At 37.8% G+C, this 22,298-nt stretch overlaps 1 protein-coding gene across 1 annotated transcript in view; it reads right to left on the bottom strand.

The window, feature by feature from the left end:
• LOC306869598 (huntingtin-interacting protein 1-related protein-like) overlaps positions 1–22,298 on the bottom strand; it is a 111,258-nt gene that overhangs the window by 63,627 nt on the left and 25,333 nt on the right. Inside the window, exons 2-5 of the mRNA XM_079416390.1 lie at positions 2,275–2,338; positions 1,999–2,141; positions 1,345–1,401; positions 1,148–1,234 (exon numbers count right to left, since the gene is read on the bottom strand). Coding sequence (XP_079272516.1) covers positions 1,148–1,234; positions 1,345–1,401; positions 1,999–2,141; positions 2,275–2,338 — 351 coding nt within the window. The remainder of the gene's footprint in view (positions 1–1,147; positions 1,235–1,344; positions 1,402–1,998; positions 2,142–2,274; positions 2,339–22,298) is intronic.

Below are 22,298 nucleotides of genomic sequence, written 5' to 3'. Positions count from 1 at the left end.
TGAGCGCACTATTCACTTCGCACGCGAACAGTGAATCGGGCGCGCACAAAACTACGTCATCAAATAGACTTATCGTTATTATCGTGAGGAGACAAATTTTTATCGTGAGGAGAATTTTCAACGGTATATTGCAAACGATAAGATATCGCCCATCCCTAGTGGCTAATAAATATGCATTTGTATGATCTCATGCATACGTCTTTTTTTTTTTTTTGTATGATCTGCTCAAGGGTGGACCTTCACGCATTCCTTAAAAAAAGTTTTCATACAAATCAAATCATACAAATTTATCACCTCGTAAGATTGTTACTTATTCTCATGAAATTGGGTTCGAAGGCCAAAATGGGGGCTTGAAGTCAACAAACGGCTGGGTAAATACATTATGGTACGGAAGTTCTAAGCGGCCATGCATTATTGTAATTTTTTTCTTTCTTGTTTTCTCGTGATCACGACTTAATTTTCTTGACATAACAAAAGTTGTTTTATAGATATCGCGATTTAATTTTCTTGTGATTTCGACATAACAAAAGTGGTTCTTTTAACAATGATTGTTTGATTTTAAAAACACAATGCATCCTGAGTCTACTGTTGCTATAGTAACAAACGCAACCTTGATTTGGACAATCTAAAACGCTTAACAGCGTGGCTTAATGCATTAATTGAGAGTGTTTTTAAAAGACCAAACTCAGTATACACATTATGTATAGACAAGATGAACCCATAATAAGAACGCAATGTGTATAATTACGCGTTAAGCGCTTTCCTCCCAAAGAATAGGCTACCGTACGGACAACACTTAACGTGGCTTAAAAGGCAGTGTTTTTAAAGGACCAAACTCAGTAAACACATCATTAATAAAGCATTAAAAAAAAATAAAAAGCAAATGAGCCCATAACAAGAACACAATGCGTTAAACGTTTTACTCATAGAAAACCGTTATAAGAAAAACGTGTTACATTCGCATCCTGGACTCCTGGACGAGAAAAATAAGTCGTGATAACGAGAAATCAACTTTTGTTATATCGAGACCACGAGAAAATTAAGTCGTGATCACAACAAAACAAGAAGGAAAAAAATAATAATGCATGGCCGCTTAGTATTATAATAACTTCCGTATTATGGGCACAAGAAATGTATTGAAATCTACCTTAGTGTGAAACTCCATCTTGGTGCAGAGGAGTTTGGAATGTTTAGAAACCAGCTGTCCATACCCATGTCTGTCCCGTGTGTTACTCTGATAATGGAAATTAATGACAACAAATCATTACAAATTTTCTGCCAAACCAAGCAAAAAGAGTTTCTTTTGTTCTGAATGCTGAAATTTGTGAATGAACTTTGACTTACCCATAGTAACCCTGTCTCAGCAATGTTGCTGTAGTGTCTCATGCAGTCTTGTAAAGTCTGGTAAGACAAATAATACAATTAACAAGACAATCTGCTCAAAAAATAAATAAAAAGGATAGTTTAAGATTAAATAATAATTTAAATAATAATAATCTACTATTAAGTAAATTAGACATCCTTGGGGAGAACAGTATATTCCGCTTATATTTGGTTGAAAAATTTAAATCAAATAACTAACTGTTAACACTGTGTTTTTCACTAGGTCTCTGAAACAAGCAGACACTTAAAAGAAAGAAAGAGAGAGAGAGAGAGATACATACATATAAAATTAAGGTAACACTTTAGAATAGGGTACGTTTATTCACTATTAACTACGACATTTTCTTCAATAAATTCCTAATTTGCTGCTTATTAATAGTTAGTAAGGTAGTTGTTAAGTTTAGGTATTGGGTGGTATTAGGGATGTAAAATAAGGTCATGTAGAATAAGGCATTAATATGTGCTTAAGGCATAAATAGTACTAATAAATGGCTAATATTCTAGTAATACGCATGCTAATAAGCAACTACTTAGGAGACCCTAAAATAAAGTGTTACCAAAAAAAAAATTTGATTGAGATAGATAATTCCAAAATTCAAATGGAAGCATGCTTACATTTCGGTGACCATCACGCAAGATTTTGTGTAATACATGGAAGAACTTCCAGCTAAGGATAGCACTGCTTGGCAAGGGCAGACCGACAGCATATGACCAGAAGGTATAGGCCCCCTTCTCTCTGTGGGTTCCCAAAATAATTCCTGTTCATGCATTTAAGGAAAAGATCTCAAGCACAGTGTATAATCACAACATACTCATCATACATCATTTGACCTACATGGTTGGAGAATAGTTGAATAAACAATAATAAATGGATGTCTAAATTAAGGATACTGCGTGCATGTTTCTCCTTCAGTGGCGTCTCTGTGGAATTTATGGCCTTACTGATACTGCTAAGCTGAAGAGGAAAGGAAAAGAGAAACAGAAAAAAAAGAATTTGCACAATTTTTATTGGTCATAACATCTGGACAAAATTTGCATAGACACTGGACATAGATGAAACGTTCTAGAGCAGATGTCCCAAACACCTGCATTCCCACATGTTCTTGAGTATACTGTAGTGAACAACGGTCACGGGCAAGACTCTTTTCCACACAACACGTGGAAAGTTATGTTCTAATGAGATCAGGCTTGTGGATAACAAAGAATGCCCTTTGTTTTAACATAACTACACTACTTCTTGTGGAAAGGGGTGTCAACATTAACATACAGTAACCCCCATGAAGGAACTGCCTTAGTCTCCCTCAAACTTAGAATTTGTGGAAGGATAAGGATGTCAGCATTTCATGGATCAAAGACTGATCCAATCACTATGTGGTCTTTCACTGATCACAGTTCTTCATTCTTGAGACCTAAGTGTGAACAATCACTCGCTACCTCGGACTGACCAAACCGGTTTTACCTTGTGGAGAGGGGGGTTAACATTATCATACTGTAACCCCCACCCAGGAACTGCTTTGTTCTCCCTTACTCTTATCAAAGTGTGAACGATCATAAATCCCCCTCACAGTTTTGCCATGTGGCCAAAGCCACAAATGAAAACTACATTTTCACATGCATTCACACAAAAAGGACACAAAATTGACAAAACCTTCCTCATATCAATTTAAAGAACTGTATATACTTAATGAGTGCTGTGTGTGATACAACAATGCAACAATACCCATTAAGATATATACTGTATATATGAATGCAAGGGTCAATGCTCAGCATTACCCATTGATGTTTGGTCTTCATATTTTCAGCACAATGTGTAGGTTAATCTGGAATTGGTTTGAAAAGTGAATAATGCATAGGAAAAAACTTTAAAGACATTGGGTCTCATTCACTAAACAAATTTTTGCGTGAAATGTGCGTACGGACGTTTTCACAAATAAATCATGATTCATCAAAAACTTTCGTACAAAAATTTATTCTAAATGTACGAAAAAATTCAAGAACAACTCATACCACATGTACGCAATAATCATGTACGCCCAGGGCCTTATAAGCATGTATAAAGAACCCCACATATAATTAGATATGTTATGTACAGGGTGGGTGAAAAGTAACTAGACGTTAAAATTGATAATAAAGTATAATTAGAGGTCCAATTATATATATATAAAATTAGAGGTCCAAACAACAAATCACCTGATCTATGCTTATATAAACGGTGATTATTGTTTCTCACCTTGTGTTTGGAGGCATGGCACACTTGGTACTGTTTGAAGACATTGCAGCGCGTGCTCTAAGGAGAGAGCGCGTCTTTAGAGAGCGCACAGCAGGGCCGGCGCCAAGGGGGGCACTCGTGGGCCGTGGCCCCCCAAACGAGTTACTGTGCCTCCCCACTTTCCATCCTCTCCCCTCCTTGCTGAATGCGATCGATTTTTAAAGCGAAAGTACCGATAAAACAGCGCACATAAGAAAGCAATTGAACGCTTTAGCGAGCGTCAGCAACTGCACGCGATCACAGATTGCACGCTCTTCACGAAAACACCCCCCCACATACACACAAAACGTGATTTGAATTAGGCAGAAAGTTTTCGTGAGAACTTCAAATGTGCGTATAAATACGAAAAACGTACGCACTTATTAGTGAATGAGACCCATTGTTCTGAACGTGGACTTTAAGCTATGCAAATAGACCTCAGAGAGGCCATTCTGTGCCCACCTCTGACAGCATCAGCCAATCAGAATGCTGGATCTGAAAGGTGCCAACTTGAAAACCCTGCCTTCTCAGGGAAGGAATAAAAGGTTTTCTCCAAGACAAAGAAGTGTGCTAAGTTTTGCTGTGTGCTAAGATGCTGTTGCTAAATTAGACTGCTAAGTGGTGTGGTCGACCTTGCGCTAAGATGTTGTTGCAAAGTTAGGTTCTGCCAGACAAATAAGGAAGTTCTGCCAGAAGTGAGTTTGGGAAGTTTGGAAACTGCCAGAGTGACAACGACCACAAGCTTAGCGCCCCCCAATTTTCTGCAACGACTTCAGAATCTTCTCTTCAGAGATCCTCTGCTTGAGAGTTCCAAGCTGCCAGGATCTTCTCCAACAACTTCAGAATCGTCTCTTCAGCAATCCTCAATTTGCGAGTCCAAACTGCCAGGATCTTCTGCAATGACTTCAGAAAGTCAACGTCAATGATCCTCCCTCCCGTGTGTTCCAGGTATTCCGGATCTTCTGTAGACTTCAGAACCTTCACCTTCAATGCTCCGGTTTGCGTGTTCCAGACCAAAGAACCTTCTCAGGAGTTCATCGTTCCACCAGTGCATCATGTTCAAGACTGTGAAACGTATCCAACTCTTTTCCTTCCACCGCAAAGACAAGTGGAAGACGTCGCCGCTCAGACTCAGCACATGACCAGGCGGAACGTAAATATAACTCTTTCCGAATCCAAACCTCTTTCCAGAGACCATTGGCATTTAGTGTATTGTCAGTTTATGATTATCTAATTTGCATTAGATTCTATATAACTGATGTCAGTTAATAACAAATAATCCCTCGATTTATTTGTTGAACCTAGAATAAGGTGAACCTAGAATACCTTGCTAATTCCAGGAAACTTCAAGTTTATCTTTCCATAAGATAACGTCCATAGTAACATCCAACTCAGTCACTTCCATTTGTCAACCTTTGCACTTTATCCATTCATCGTATCCATTTAGTAGTTGTTATTAGTTACTCTTGTCTATCCCTTTGTTAATAAAACCCCTTTTTTAATTACACTTATGTCTTCCTTGTGTTGATAATAGGGATGGCTCGGTACCATAATTTTGGCTTCGGTACGATACCAGAATGTAATACCTCAGTATCGATACTAAATCGATACCATAGGTGACAAATAACCAGCCTCAAAGATAAGTGAATTTAAAACAATTTTATTAATAATAATAAAAATAGATTCCTATCTTAATACCTTTGTATCAAGCTAACAAAAACCTACAGGGAACATAGGTTACATTTTGATGTTGAAGAAAAAAAATTAAAATAGGCTAACTGAAGTAATAAGATGAAAATATATTCAAATCTTCTTGTCTTTTCAGTGCAAAAAAAAGTGTCTCAAAATGTAACAAAAAAAACCTACCGGGAACATAGTTTGAAGAGAAAAAAAATAAAATACAACTGAAGTTGTGCAATTAAAGTGTTAACTGTAAAGTGTTATTCTAACAGTCAAAGTAATATTCAAAATCACATTATTATTTCTCTCTCTCTCAGATTGTTTTCAGATTTTAGACTCAACCAAAGAAAAAGTATTAAATAAATCTCACTCTCTCGGCTGCTTCATATTAGCGGTTGGCAGCACGGCAGAAACATTCCCTTTATCTTATTGATACTAAAATTAATATAGCAAAATTATTGTTCAATTCAAATCCAATATTCGATTGTATGAAATGCAAGTGCATATATTACGTAACACGGTTCTAGCGTGTCACACGCACATTTGAGTGCGTTAATCAGTTGTTAATAAAAGTTCAAATTAAATCAGAATTTTTGAATGATGCACTCACCTGTCGATCTCTTAATTTTCTGACAAGATCAGGATGAGCAAGTGACAAATGCTTAAAAAGGTTTGATGTGTTGTCTGTGGAAACACATGATTTATAGCAACGCTTGCATACAGGTGCAGTAAAGGTCAGTTCCTTCACCTTTGTCATCTGTTTTGCATGCAAAGTAATGCCATATTTCACTTCTACTGTTCTCTTTATTTATTAATTTCGGGTGTGTTGACAGAGTTTGATGTTTGATGATCCATCGCATTGTTCTGTTGTCACATTTACCGGTTGTGCAGCAATTTGGGAAGCACTGCCACCTACAGGTGCATTTCGCAACTGCAGCGTATGAAATACCGAATTGAGCAAAATTATTATATTGTACCCTTTGAAATATAATATATACCGTTATTTTTCCAGTACCGGTATACCGTGCATCCCTAGTTGATAATACAGTTAAAAAGGCTCTACAATTTAACGATATCTCACAAATCCTTCAGATTGGTCAGACTACAACTTCCTATAATTTAATTGTAATTCTTATTTATTCAACAATCTTCCATGATTGTTCTTTATTGCTCAAGGTGCAATTCCTTGGCTGGTTAACCCTGTAAAATAGTATGACCAAAACTAAATATTAATAGTAATATTTAAGCCTAAAGCCATTACACTGGTGGTGCTACTTAAATCTAAAATCACTGAATTTAGTGGTGCCCCGTGTTAGGCTATCTAACTTCTGATATCACTACAATACTTTGAGAGGCTATATGTTCAGACTTGAAAGACTCAAACTTCCATAAGACGTTGTGGCCAAACAACATATGGAAACCTGTAAGCTTTGAAGTATGTCACGGCTCCTGGAAGTAAACATTTGTCATTTTGGTTTAATAAAGTGATTAAAACCTGGAGAAAGCCAGCAGTACATATTATTGCCATGTCAGAAAGAATCTTAAAGAGGTCATGAACTAAGAAATCAAATTTCTTTGATCTTTTGACGATCATTTGAAGTTTCAGAACTTAAAACTTTCTTGTTAGTCTAAAAACAGCTTATATTTAAGCCAATCTGCAGAAGAAGATCAATGCCTGTTTCTACATCACTGCCTGTTTAGCCCCACCCACTGATTCTACGCAGAAAATAAACAATAAACTTTATTTGTTGATCTTTATTTTTAATTAAGTGCCAGATTGCACCAGTAAGAACTTGGTCCTTTGTTCACTTCATTTTACCGCTTCATTTACAAACAAGGCACAATTCGACGCAGGGTTTTCAAAAAGATTGAAACTAAAAGACAATGCTGTGCCGATTACATTGGATCCAACAGTAAAATCACACCACACAAGTGTGAGTAACTGTTTTTATTATGTGGTCACTATTGCTTTCATCATTCCTGTATTTCAGACTCTTAGGTCCATATCCACAAAAGTAACAAAATACAAGACAACACAAACATAAATACATGCCACAACACTATTTAAAAGAATACAAACATTCATTCCAGCGCTTCCAATACCAGGAGGAGTACTTAGTATCACTTAATGTAGGATCACTTAGAACTATTATATCGATACAAAATTATACACATTTGCTTAACAAAGCATGAAGAGTAGGAATATTATTATATAGAAACATCTGACTTGCACTCGTCCACCTTGGGAGCTTAAGCAAATTCTCAGTGCATTGTTAAATGCCACCTGAAGCTTTTTCATTGTAGCTTTACTATAATTACACCACAAGTGCGCTGCATACAATGAAGTTCTAAAAAGAGCTATTTTAACCTCATCTGTACACAAGTAATTTACAAACTAACATATTTGCTTGTCCATTACAACCTTGGCGCTGCACATCATCATCATCATTCAAATCATCTTTGATAAAGTGACCCAAATATTTTATTTTATTCACCACATTTAATACTTGATCACCTAGATAAAAAGATGGAACATTTTGCTTAAGGTCCTCTTTGGTTTTGACAATCATAACCACACTCTTTTTGCTGTTAAATTTTATATCAAACTGCACACCATAGCTTGAACATATACAAAGCAACTGTTGCAACCCCACACTGCAAGGGGACAGAATAACTAAATCATCAGCGTACAACTGATGATTTAAAAGACAATCCCCTATTACACATCCAGTTTTACAATCGTTTATAACTTTAAAGAAAGATCATCCATATACAAGTTAAAAAGAAGAGGAGACAGTATTCAACCTTGACAAGCCCCATTCATCATAAAAAGGTGCTGATACATTCCCACCCAATCTTACTCGCATGCATTGATGGATATACCAGTAATGTAAAATTCTTATCAAGTAAAGGGGAAGCCCTCTTTCTTGTAATTTTATAAACAGGTTAGTATGATTAATTTGATAAAATGCCTTCGAAGCATCTACAAAACACAGAAATACTGTAGAATTTTGCTTCTTATATTTACAAACCACTTCCTTTAATGAATATATGCACATATCAGTGCCATGATTAATTTTAAAGCCAAACTGATTATCCGTAGTAATCAAGTATTCTTTGAGCCTATCCATAAGCACACGCTCAAATATTTTTGAAATTATACTAGCCAATGCGACTGGCCTATAATTTTCTATACTAGATATTTTACCTGTTTTATCTTTGATTACTGGCACTAATAACACTGATTTGTAGTGCTACATGGCGTGTTACCTGAATCTATGCTATCTGACAAGCATGCTTCAAATGTTCCGCTGTTATTTGATCTGGACCACATGATTTATTCAAAGACAATTTTTCAATCGCAAACCTAACCTCAACAGGTCTAATCATCACACCATCATTATATGGAACATGGTTAACTTCATATTACTGTCTTTTAACAGTTAAATTCGATTCACGATTTTATCACTTTGTCATGTGTTTTTCTATTTTGCAAGATTTTTGAGCAGTACAGCCAAACTAATTTCCCTATGATAAAGACAAAGCCTTTCAAGGTAACAAAATATAAAAAAGTATGGCAGATATTTAGGCCAAAGTGGGTGAAGATAAAAATCTGTCATCATTTTATCTTTGTTATTAAAAAATGAGAACAAAGATACACATTACAACTACACACAATATACAAATACAATTAACAGTGTTTTATTTTCAGGTACAATAGGTATAATATTTAGCAGGGGCATTCAAGAAACTGAATGAACAAATATAAAAATAAAACACTATATAGATTGATTCATATTAAAAAAACTGTATTAAAGTTTTTGAGTCAAGAGTAGTGAGTGATTTTTCTCTTTGTGTTTGGTGTTTTATTAACATTAAAGCAGGGCTGGAAATGGGGGGCGCGGGGGGATGGAGTCCGGGGAGTGAATTTCGAGGGGGGACAGCGTTTCATTTCCAACTGGTTAGATTTATTTGAAAATTAAAGTGATTTCTATATTTTACCCATTCAAAAGACTACAAAAGCGAACCCAGTTCTGCATAAACCGTAGTGCAATGCAGACTAAACAAAATGTAGCGGGATATTTGTGTTTATGGTTTGCTGGGCAATGCCGTCTTTGATTGGCCATCAAGAGCAGACTGCAGCCAATGGAAATGCTTCTCTATTGCTGCACATGCTGCTCCTCACAGCACAGATCGTGAAAGCAGACTGCAGTTTGTCATTCATTGTAACAAAAAAAGTGTAGAGACGATGTAAATAATAGATTCAGTGTGCAGTGTAGAGAGCTTCATTCACTAAAATAGAAGTTTATGAGATCGCGATGAACTTAATGATTATAAAGAGTTTGCACATGTGAAATTGAATTTATACATTATTGACTTTATTCAAAAGTTAATATAAAGTGACTTACATTTTAGGAACACTTGTCTGATCTGTTCAGAACTATTTAGTTGATTAAATAAAGTCACAGCTGAGCCGCTGCGCATCTCCAAGCAAACACAGCGCTGTTTCGATTATGAATGAATCTTTGTTTTTGAACAAATCTAGTGAGTCAATGACCCATTCATAAAGAGAGTCACTTGCTTCCTTCCTTAATGAATCAGCCGTTTGAACGAATCGAATAGACAAAGAGAAAGCAACAGCACGCACATCGATCTCAAATGTGTGCTCGACTAAACAACAAGTAGAAGCATATTAGGAATGCAAAGTCGGCAACACCAAAGCTCCAAAAAATATCAAAAGATGTTTATTATTAAAAAAACTATCACATTGTGTGTGACGTTTCGAGCACGCAGGCTCTTCATCAGACAAATGAACAACACTGATCACCTGTATGGAGGTATAAAAAGTGGCATATCAAAGATGACGTGACCTGACACAATACTATCATAATAATAATACCCCAACAAGTAAACCAAAACCATAACAGAAAAAAGAAAAACTAAAAGAAAAACAAAACATATAAAGCTATGCAAAATATAATTCTCAATATAGAATTTAACATTAAATATTAAATAATACCTACTTACATAAATTCAACCAGTACCATCAAAACCCGAATTTTAAAAGTTTTCACCATATAAGGATGTGTAAAGGTCAACGTCTTGTATGTGAAATTACACTGTTGACAATTACCACATCTGTAATTCCCATCTGGTATTTTGTTCAAGAAATGAGGAGCAGGTTTCAAATCAGATAGGACCAAGATATTTAGAAGATTAGATGTCTTATACACTAAACGAGGTGGTTTATCAAAACATGTCTTGAGACTGGGATCACTCTCTACAATATGCCAATGTTTCAATAAAACATTATCAATGTCCTTCGAAACAGGCGAATATTGATTGTAATAGGGCTGTAGGCTGGGCGATATTGCCTGAAAAAAAAAATCCCTGATTTTTTCACAAAAAATCTGATTTACGATTTAAATCGATTTTTCCCCCTACTTAAAATCAGTCTGCAGATGACAAAGAAATTGTTCAAAGCAAGTTCTAACTTTACGGAGTGTCTATTTACACTAAGTGCAAATAGCCCGCCTTGTTGGCAAAGGCTATTTACACTAACTCTGCCCACCAATATGCGATTGAGTTAGTCAACAAAAAGACGCCCATATAGCATCAATTTCAGTGTTGTAGATGGTAAGGCGTAGTATTAAGTAAATAAAATTTATTTATATAGCTCCTTTCACAGACAAGGAGTCACAAAGTGTTTTACAACACTATCAGTAAAACAAATATTCAGTATTCAGAAAGGCACAGGAAACAAATAACGATTGCTCACGGTTGCCTGTTACATTACCAGTGTTTCCCACAGACTTGGACTTTATTTGTGGCTGCATATATGCAAATTAATTATCTGCCAGCAGGACGCCTCCTAGAGCAGGAGAAATAGCGGTTTCCCCGGTAACGCTGTACACAAATTAGCTCTGCTCACAAACGCTGCTTTATCAGACATTATGCAAAATTAAATGACATCCAAAATTTTCTGAAGACAGTCTGTTTCCTTCAGAAATGCAGTGATATAAAGACACCCGCACCGTGATTCGATTCTGAAACGTGCAGCGCTTGCTTATTCAACGAAGTCAAAGCTTTTAGAAAAAAAAAAATCTATTTGTGGCGGTCAGTTTTGATATTGTGGCAGGCCGCCACAAATAAATCAATGTATGGGAAACACTGCATTACAGAACATAAAATTTCACTTAGCCTACCACATAGAGTAAGGAGAGATGACTGAGGACGATGACGAATGATTTGCAGATCCTGAGCACCATGACAAACATCTAATCTTGTATAATGTGTGGCAAGTAGGCTACTGCCGCTCCATAGTAAAAACAGAGTACGTGCGATCGCCAATCTCGAAAGTGAAACTAAAAAGCCATCGTGCATTCAAAAGCAGTTTCAGTGCCATGCATAATAGCGGCTCCCTGATGCCCGCAATTATGATGTAAGGAATGGTCTGAACGCACACACAGCTAACACCAGACTTCTTGACGCCGTATAGACGGCCCTCCCCTAAAAACCTCCTGAGACCAGAAAAACATATATTTTGGGTTTTCGAGAGCCCTTGTCATTTGGAGGAACCCCACAGAAAAACCCCCCCTGACTTCATGCAGTAAATTCAAGGACATATCGCAAAGGATGACGGTTTTACGGTCGACTCGAAATAAAGACAATTTCCAGACTTTCCAAACCAAAGACTTTTACGACCCTGCATATCACGCACATTCCAAGAAAACGCGCCTTTTCTGTGCAGCTGTATCTAACAAAGAGAACCACACCTTGGAATTAGAAACGAATGTTTTGAAAAGGGAACGAGTTATAATAAGTTCCTGTGAAGCAAAATATACTCGAGAAAAGAAATACTATATCTATACATGTATTAAGAAGTTTGTGTTTGTGACATTTATAAGCTGTTGCATTATTTTAAATCCATGGTAAATCTGTTTCCAGAATGTATAAGTTACCTGATCACTAGATGTTTAGTTCACCTGCTATTTGTGTCGTTTAGAATTTGAGGATCTGTTTATCAATGTATTTAACCCAGTAATATCCTCTGTGGTCACGTGTATTTTGGTGCATATCAAAATATAAGTGTTTGGTTTCTTTAGAAAGCTAACCTTATGAAGAATATTATGGTTGAATGAAAATGATCCGCTTTATCAACCCGTGGTTACAATAACGGATAGAAACTTGCTTGCAATAATTTGTTTTATATGATGAATAACTGACCAGATAATGTATGCGAAACACGCAGCTATGCAGGGCGGGGCTCCGCCCACAGAAACGCTTGCGATTGGACCACGCGCCCAAAAAGGCGGACCCCAAATCGGCCCGTTAAAAACGGATGCTCAACCATGAGAGTTCGGTTGGAGTTGAAAACAACAGGAGGCCACGCACGCCTGCGAGTCTCTCGTTCTGCTCACGCTGCAAGCGCTTCAGGCCTCGAACATCACGGCGAAGCAAAGCAACTAACACCAAGACTCAGTTAAACAACCAAAGAACTTTAACATTAAACTTCTAAGACCTGAATAGCCTTCCTGAAAGGTTCACCACGTCAGAAAGAGACAACCAACCACTGAAGAGTGCGCTAATCACACGACCTCCCGAGCAGCCAATCCGAACGCAGCCACAGTTCGTCTCTACCAAAGCAAAGGAGGAAAAAGTCTCTTTGAACCGAAGAAAGCCTGAACTGAGTTCGATCGAAACAACTGAAAGACCAAGTAAGGCAAATCTCTTTATTGACTGAAACCGGGATATCTCTCCGTTGAGAGTAAAGAAAGAATAATTATCTGTCTATGAGTTCCCTCAGGTTGAAAACTAGCATTAGAAATGAAGACTCTCTTCAGAGCATCATAACCCATTGCAACGAATGCGTGTTTGTCTGTTTATGTTGTCTAGTTAATGTTGTGTTAGAATAGTGAATAAAACTTTGACTTTATTAAGAAATCTTTGTCTGTGTTATGTGATTTAACATGTCGTAACTATTTGCCAAAAAGATCGCGTTTTACCTACGCTCAGGAGCTAACTAAGCTAACTCAATTTAACTATTTGATTTATTTTAATCGTTGGCCACGAATGAAATAAACAACATGTTAAAAGATAACTTGCTGTTATTAATGCTTGCTGGACAAGTCGTTAACAAGGCATAAGTTGTACATTCTGATTAATAACAATTAATCATATGAAGATCAACTCTTAAGAGTGATTCCCTAAAAGCTAAATAATAAAATAATAAATATATTTTTGTAGGATTAATGTCTTACAATGATTACCCAATGATATAACTGTGAGAGAAAGTATTGATATTTATCTCCTATCTCGTATTTATTGGAGTTCTGTAGTACACGTCTTTTTTTTTTGAAAAAACGATTTTTATTCAAACAAGTCGACATAAACTACACATTCGAGTTAATCGATAAAATCGATTTATCGCCCAGCCCTAATTTGTAACAATTAATCCGAAGGTCAAAAATTTTTTGTTTTTTACCAAGACTCTCCTGTTGTGTCACATTTTTCAAACGACTCGCTGCAGACTGGTTCCACTCTTCTTGATATGATCGTTTCCTGAATCGCTCCGATAAGATTTGTGATTGTTGTTGAAAATCTTCATCACTGCTACAAATACGACTAAATTGTGAAATTGGTAACGAACACTTTAATGACACAGGATGGTAAGATTGTCCGTGCAAGATAGTATTACAGTCAGTAGGTTTGCGATACAAAGTAGTTTCAATGCCAGATGCAGTGCGAAGAACAAGCACATCTAAAAAATTCATTTTCTCTTGATGAAATTCAATCGTAAATGTCAACACACTACACTTATTATTTACCAAACTATGAAAATCCAGTAACTCAGATTCAGTACCACTAGTACCATATTAAAAAGACATCATCAATGTAAGGTTTCCGTAGAACAATGTGTCTCAAAAAATAATTTACCCCAGGGTTTAACACAAACTGATGTTCAAACATCCCACAAAATAAGGATGCAAAGCTTGGGGCCATCTTAGAACCCATGCTAACCCCTGAAATCTGCAAATAATAATCTGACCCAAAGAAAAAATAATTGTGTGAAAGCACCAATTTTGCCAGGTCACTCAGACATGCAGTACTTGGTACCTGACAAAGACGTTGATAGAGAAAAAGTTAATTGCTTCTAGCCCTCCCTGAAATGGAACATTGGCGTAAAGCGATTCAACATCCAGTCACTAAAAAAAAAACAGGATAATCAGGTAATTTAACATTATTCATAAGTTCGATAAACTCCATCGTGTCTTTAATATAGGAAGATAAAGACGTAACGGAAGGTTGTAAGTGAAAATCGACAAAAGCAGAATTTTTTTCTTTAAGTGACCCAATTGCTGCCATTATGGATCTCCCAGGAGGGATTTCCCTAAACGGTTTATGAATTTTTGGTAGAGTGTATAGGTGTAATCGGATATTCAACACACATATATTCCTATTCACCTTTTGTCAACAGACCTGAATCTACCAAGAGTTGTAAAGTATTGTATACAGATGTCTTAAAATGAGCCAAAGGATTCATACTCAATTTTTCATAAAAAACTGAATTAGTTGTCTTTGAATTTCAAATTCGTAGTCTTTTCGATCTAAAATCACCACTGCTCCACCTTTATCAGCACTTTGAATCACTATAGACTAATCTTTATGTGATTCCAATTCCAACAATTGTGCATTCGTCAAATTATGAGCAAGTTTGTGTATTGTCTTTTAGATTTTAATATAGATACAACATCACTTTCTACAAGCCTACAATACATTTTTAAAAGGAACAAAAGTGGATTTACCTCGAAAACCAGTCCGATGTAATTCACTAGAATTAATGTCCTCTATAGATGTACCATAGTCACTATCCCGTGACTCAGAGGTTGTTTCAGACATGGAAACACTGGAATCCAATGAGTGAATCTGCTGTGAACTGACCTGTTTCGTATTAAAAAATTAAGTCTCAAGTTACAAAAAAATTTCGCAAATCAATGTAAGTGTCAAATTCATTGCAGTGTGCAGTTGGTGAAAACGAAAGTCCTTTGTTAAGGACAGTTAGACAGTCATTAGAGATCACTTTGCTCGATAAATTGATGACATTAATCACTTCTGTATCGTTCTTCGTGTCACATATTGGGATCTCACGGAAGCTCTTTTTGCTCCTCCTGCATTTTTTCTTTGACGAGAGATGTTGAATTGTCATCCGCCTTCTAAAAAACGTTGAGACTGGGGCAGATAGCTGGAGTCTGAATCACGATTAAGTGAAGAAGACGACTGGGCAGATGAGTACCTGTTGTCATCGTACTGTAAAGGTTTGCGAGCCCCACGGGAAGGGAGCTGTGGTGATAAAAGATGCCTCCGTTGTGATCTCCACTGGTAAACCCAATTGTTGGCATAATCAGCAGCATCTCGATTGAACTTACTCAACTTAGATGCGATTTGTATCGCAAACCTACTGACTGTAATACTATCTTGCACAGACAATCTTACCATCCTGTGTCATTAAAGCGTTCGTTCCCAATTTCATAATTTAGTTGTATTTATCGTATTTGTAGCAGTGATGAAGATTTTCAACAACAATCACAAATCTTATCGGAGAGATTCGGGAAACGATCATATTGAGAAGAGTGGATCCAGTCTGCAGCGAGTAGTTGACACAACAGGAGAGTCTTGCTAAAAAACAAAAAAAAAATTGACCGTCGGATTAATTGTTACAATCAATATTCGCCTGTTTCGAAGGACATTGATAATGTTTTATTGAAACATTGGCATATTGTAGAGAGTGATCCCATTCTCAAGACTTGTTTTGATAAACCACCAGAGGTGGGTAGAGTAACCAAAAACTGTACTCAAGTAAAAGTAAAAGTACTTCTAGAAATATTTACTCAAGTAAAAGTAAAAGTAATAGTCTGAATAGTTACTTGAGTAAGAGTAAAAAAGTATCAGATAAAAAAACTACTCAAGTAGTTAGTTACTAGTTACTTTGGATCATATACTGAATATAGACTATTTTTATTTAGATATATAGATTACATTTATGTAATGTGTATGTGTATACACACACACAAACACACACACACACACGCTGCCATTAAAAATAAATAAATAAATCAATAAATAAATATATATATTTTTTTAATGTAATTTATTTCAGTGATGCAAATAAGAATTTTCATCAGCCTTTACCCCAGTCTTCAGAGTCATATAATCCTTCAGAAATCATGTTGATTTATTATCAGTGCTGCTCTTTTTAGCTTTCTATTCATCAAAGAATACTGAACAAAATGTCACAGGTTCCAAAAAATATTAAGCAGCAAAATTGTTTCCAACACTGGTAATAAATCGATATATTATAATGATTTCTGAAGGATCATATGACTTCGAAAACTGGAGTAACAGCTGATGAAAATTCTGATTTGCATCACTGAATTAAATTATATTTTAAAGTAAATTAATTATTATCCTATAACCTCGGACACTGAAACCTCTGAAAACGCCTCACATGACTGCTCTGAACATAACGAAACAAATGCATATTGATGGATCTTCTGTTCTGCAAAATGTAAACAAATGTAGCCTATATTTTTGCAAGCGTAAATATTGTAAAAATATGAATATTAATTGTGTCTAGAACAGGCCGCGCGCCGCTGCGCAGAGCTAATGCGGGTTCCGCGGGTGTTCATTTCATACTCTGTGACAGCTTATTTAATGTAAAAATTATACATTGTATTTAATGTAAGGTACATGTACAACGAACTGGTAGTGTCATAATGGTATCGTGGCCTATACCTGTGGAACAGTAGACAGCACACGCGGTGTTCATCTAATAAAAGATCTTCATATAGCTCTGGCAAACAAGCCTTTGCAGATTTGCTTTCAACTGACTGTAGGTCAAAGCCACGTCTTCATCGCTCTTGATGTTCTTAAACTCTCTGTTATCTGAGTGAGAACTGCTTCAGAGACTCAGCGCGTGCCGCAGGGAACTGAATGAATCATTCAAACTGATTCGCGAACCGATTCACTGGTTTGCCAACTGGTTTGATAAAGCCTTTAAACAGAATCGACTCAAAAGAATGAATCATTCGCGAATGGGCATCGTTCATTGCCCAGAGAAAAGTAGACGGCGCGTTTGGAATAAACCGAAGCATTTTTAACTTGTATTGATGATAGATGGAGGAATGTGGCAATTTTCCACACCACAATCTGTCAAGCACATCTTATCAGCAAACATACACTCATTCACATCTTTCTCTTCACTCTCTGAGGCAGAAGTCTCCAAACTCATCCTTTCTAATCATCCTACTACTTGTCCGCTTGATCCTATTCCATCTTATCTCCTTCAAGCCATTTCTCCTGCAGTTGTACGAGCACTCACTCATCATTAACACATCCCTTCACACTGGTGGTTTTCCCTCAGCATTTAGACAGGCTCGTATAACCCCACTACTTAAGAAACCCACCCTTAACCAATCCCTTTTAAAGAACTACAAACTTTCCCTTCTTCCTTTCATTGCAAAAACACTTGAACGAGTTGTGTTCAACCAAGTCTCTGCCTTTCTCACATAGTACAACCTCCTCGACAGCAACCAGTCTGGTTTCAGAAGTGGACATTCAACCGAGACTGCCTTGTTCTCAGTTGTTGATGCCCTAAGACTGGCAAGAGCGAATTCCAAATCATCAGTACTTATCTTGCTGGAACGGTCCACTGCTTTTGACGTGGTTAACCACCAGATCTTACTATCAAACCTATTGGCAAAGGGCATCTCAGGAAAATCACTCCAGTGGTTTGAGTCTCATATCTCAGATAGGTCCTTCAAAGGTATCTTGGAGAGGTGAGGTGTCCAAGTCGCAACATCTAACTACTGGGGTGCCTCAGGGCTCAGTTCTTGGACCACTTCTCTGTCTACATGGCATTACTAGGTTCTGTCATTCAGAAGCATGGCTTTTCATATCACTGCTATGCTGATGACACTCAACTCTACCTCTCATTCCATCCTGATGATCCGACGATAGCTGCTCACATCTCAGCTTGTCTAACAGACATTGCTTGCTGGATGAAAGACCACCACCTTCAACTCAACCTTGCCAAGACAGAACTGCTTGTGGTTCCACCAAAACCATCGTTTCATCACAATTTCACCATCCACTTAGGCACATCAACCATAACTCCTTCAACAACAGCCAGAAACCTTGGAGTTATGATTGGTGATCAGTTGACTTTCTCAGACCACATTGCTAAAACTGCCCGGTCCTGCAGATTTGCTTTATTCAACATCAAGAAGATCAGGCCCTTTCTTTTGGAACATACTTCACAACTCATAAAACATAACTCCTAACTATAAAAAAGGTTATTATACCGCGGCAGCCCTCGTGTAAAGCCCTCCTAGTGTGAAGACCGAAGAGTGTAAAGACCATCGACTCTACCGTATGACTTCACTGGACAGGGACACCGGCAGAGGACATAAGTATCGACTTTTAATTATCCTACATTATTCCTACTACTTGTTTCACTTCTGTTTTAGTTTATATAACCTATTCTATGTTTTTCCAGATCAATACTATCACTACCACTCGCAAGCCACGCATCACACACTGTAGACAGCGCAATCCTATCAACCTGCGCACTTTGCCTATGTCTGCTAACACATTACTTTCGTTTTCTATTGGTCTCTGGAATTGTCAGTCTGCTGTCAACAAAGCTGATTTCATTACTTCCATTATTAGTCATTCAAGGTTAAACCTCATGGCCCTGACAGAGACCTGGATCAAACCAGAAGACAATGTTACACCTGCAGCACTCTCCAATAATTTCTCCTTTTCCCACACCCCCCGTTTGACTGGAAGAGGTGGAGGTACTGGTCTGCTCATCTCTAATAATTGGAAATTTACTCCTTTACCATCTCGGAGTATCAACAGCTCTTTTGAATCACATTCGGTTACTATTACCTACCCTCTAAAAATCCATTTTGTAGTTGTTTATCGTCCTCCAGGATTACTAGGTAACTTTGTGGAAGAATTAGATTTATTGCTCTCAACCTTTCCTGAGGATGGTACTCCCTTTGTCTTACTTGGAGACTTCAACATCCACCTAGATAAACCTCGATAATAACTACTGGGGTGCCTCAGGGCTCAGTTCTTGGACCACTTCTCTGTCTACATGGCATTACTAGGTTCTGTCATTCAGAAACATGGCTTTTCATATCACTGCTATGCTGATGATACTCAACTCTACCTCTCAATCCATCCTGATGATCCGACGATAGCTGCTCGCATCTCAGCGTGTCTAACAGACATTTCTTGCTGGATTATGGACCATCACCTTCAACTCAACCTAGCTAAGACAGAACTGCTTGTAGTTTCAGCCAACCCATCACTTCATCACAATCTCACCTTCCAGTTAGGCTCATCTACCATAACTCCTTCAAAAACAGCCAGAAACCTTGGAGTTGTGATTGATGATAAGCTGAATTTCTCAGACCACATTGCTAAAACTGCAGATCCTGCAGATTTGCATTATACAATATTAAGAAGATCAGGTCCTTTCTCTCGGAACATGCAACACAACTCCTTGTTCAGGCTCTTGTTCTGTCCAGACTTGACTATTGCAATGCTCTCTTGGCAGGTCTTCCAGCCAATTCTATTAAACCTCTACAATTAATCCAAAATGCCGCTGCAAGATTAATCTATAATGAGCCGAAAAGAACGCATGTCACGCCTCTGTTCATCAATTTGCACTGGCTACCAATAGCTGCTCGCATCAAATTCAAGGCATTAATGTTTGCCTACAGAACCACTACTGGCTCTGCACCCCTTTACCTAAATTCATTACTTCAGATTTATGGCCCTCTAGAAGCTTGCGTTCTTCAAGTGAACGACGCATTATTGTACCACCCCAAAGACACACAAAAACACTTTCACAGACTTTTTCATTAACTGTTCCCATCTGGTGGAATGACCTGCCCAACTCAATCCGAGTAGCCGAATCCTTACCCATCTTCAAGAAATGTCTAAAAACTCATCTGTTCCATCTTTACTTGACCATCTAACTCTAGCACTCTCTATTCTAATTTTATTGTATCTATATGTCTTTATTAAAAAAAATAATAATAATAATTATCTGTACTGCGTTAGGCTAACCGAGACTTGTAATAGCGCTTGCACGTTGTTGCTCTTTTGTTGGTTTTGATTGCTTCTTATGTCCTCATTTGTAAGTCCCTTTGGATAAAAGTGTCTGCTACATGACTAAATAAATAAATAAACCAGTTCTATAAAACCTTTACAAATAAGCTGAGCTAATTTAGATGAGACCTAAGCCATCTTCAATAATGGGCTAAAAACACATCTCTTCCATCTTTATTTGGCTAGAGCACTCTCTATTCTAATTATATTCTAAAACAAACAAACAAACAAACAAAAAACACTAGCTTTTCTAATCTTTTTGTTTTATATCCATTTGTTTTCTTTTTAATTATTATACAATTAACAAAAGCAAAAAAGGCCTCTTACACTAGTTTGCTCCATTCTTTTTCTATTCTATCGGTTTTATTTTTATTTATTATGTAATAATAAAAAAAAACGTACTGCGTTAAGCTAACTGAGACTTGTTGTTGCACTTGCATATCATTGCTCTTTTGTGGATTTTGGTTTCTTCTTGTCCTCATTTGTAAGTCGCTCTTTTATGCACTCACCGGCCACTTTATTAGGTACTTTATTAAGCACTTTATTGGGGAAGTCGTGGCCTAATGTTTATCGAGTTGGACTCGTAATTGCGGGTTCGAGTCTCGGGCCGGCAGGGATTGCAGGTGGGGGGAGTGAATGTACAGCGCTCTGTCCACCTTCAATACCATGACTGAGGTGCCCTTGAGCAAGGCACCGAACCCGCAACTGCTCTCCCCGGGCGCCGCAGCATAAATGGCTGCCCACTGCTCCGGGTGTGTGTTCACGGTGTGTGTATGCTGCTCTCCCTGGGCGCCGCAGCATAAATGGCTGCCCACTGCTCCGGGTGTGTGTTCACGGTGTGTGTGTGTTCACTGCTGTGTGTGTGCACGTGGGATGGGTTAAATGGTCCAAAAAAGAGAAAATATCCAGTGAGCGGCAACAAATGCTTTGTTGATGTCAGAGGAGAATGGGCACACTGGTTAGAGATGATAAAAAGGCAACAGTAACTCAAATAACCACTCGTTACAACCAAGGTATACAGAATACCATCGCTGAACGCACAACACGTCAAACCCTGAAGCAGATGGGCTACAGCAGCAGAAGACCACACCGGGTGCCGCTCCTGTCAGCTAAGAACAGGAAACAGAGGCTACAAGTCGCACAGGCTCACCAAAATTGGACAATAGAAGATTGGAAAAATGTGGCCTGGTCTGATGAGTCTGGATTTCTGCTGCGACATTCAGATGGTAGGGTCAGAATTTGCCGTAAAGAACATGAAAGCATGGATCATTCATGCCTTGTCTCAACGGTTCAGGCTGGTGGTGGTGGTGTAATGGTGTGGGGGATATTTTCTTGGCATACTTTGGGCCCCTTAGTACCAACTGAGCATCGTGTAAACGCCACAGCCTACCTGAGTATTGTTGCTAACCATGTCCATTCCTTTATGACTACAGTGTACCCATCTTCTGATAGCTAATTCCAGCAGTATAATGGACCATGTCACAAAGCTCAAATCATCTCAGACTGGCTTCTTGAACATGACAATGAGTTCACTTTACTCCAATGGCCTCCACAGTCACCAGATCTCAATCCAACAGAGCACCTTTGGGATGTGGTGGAACGGGATATTCGCATCATGGATGTGCAGCCGACAAATCTGCAGCAACTGCGTGATGCTATCATGTCAATATGGACCAACATCTCTGAGGAATGTTTCCAACACCTTGTTGAATCTATTCCACAAATAATTAAGGCAGTTCTGAAGGCAAAAGGGGATCCAACCCGGTACTAGCAAGGTGTACCTAATAAAGTGGCCAGTGAGTGA

The sequence above is a fragment of the Barbus barbus genome, assembly GCF_936440315.1.
Source record: "Barbus barbus genome assembly, chromosome: 5".
Lineage (NCBI taxonomy): Eukaryota > Metazoa > Chordata > Actinopteri > Cypriniformes > Cyprinidae > Barbus > Barbus barbus.
This window is presented reverse-complemented; position numbering and strand designations above follow the sequence as displayed.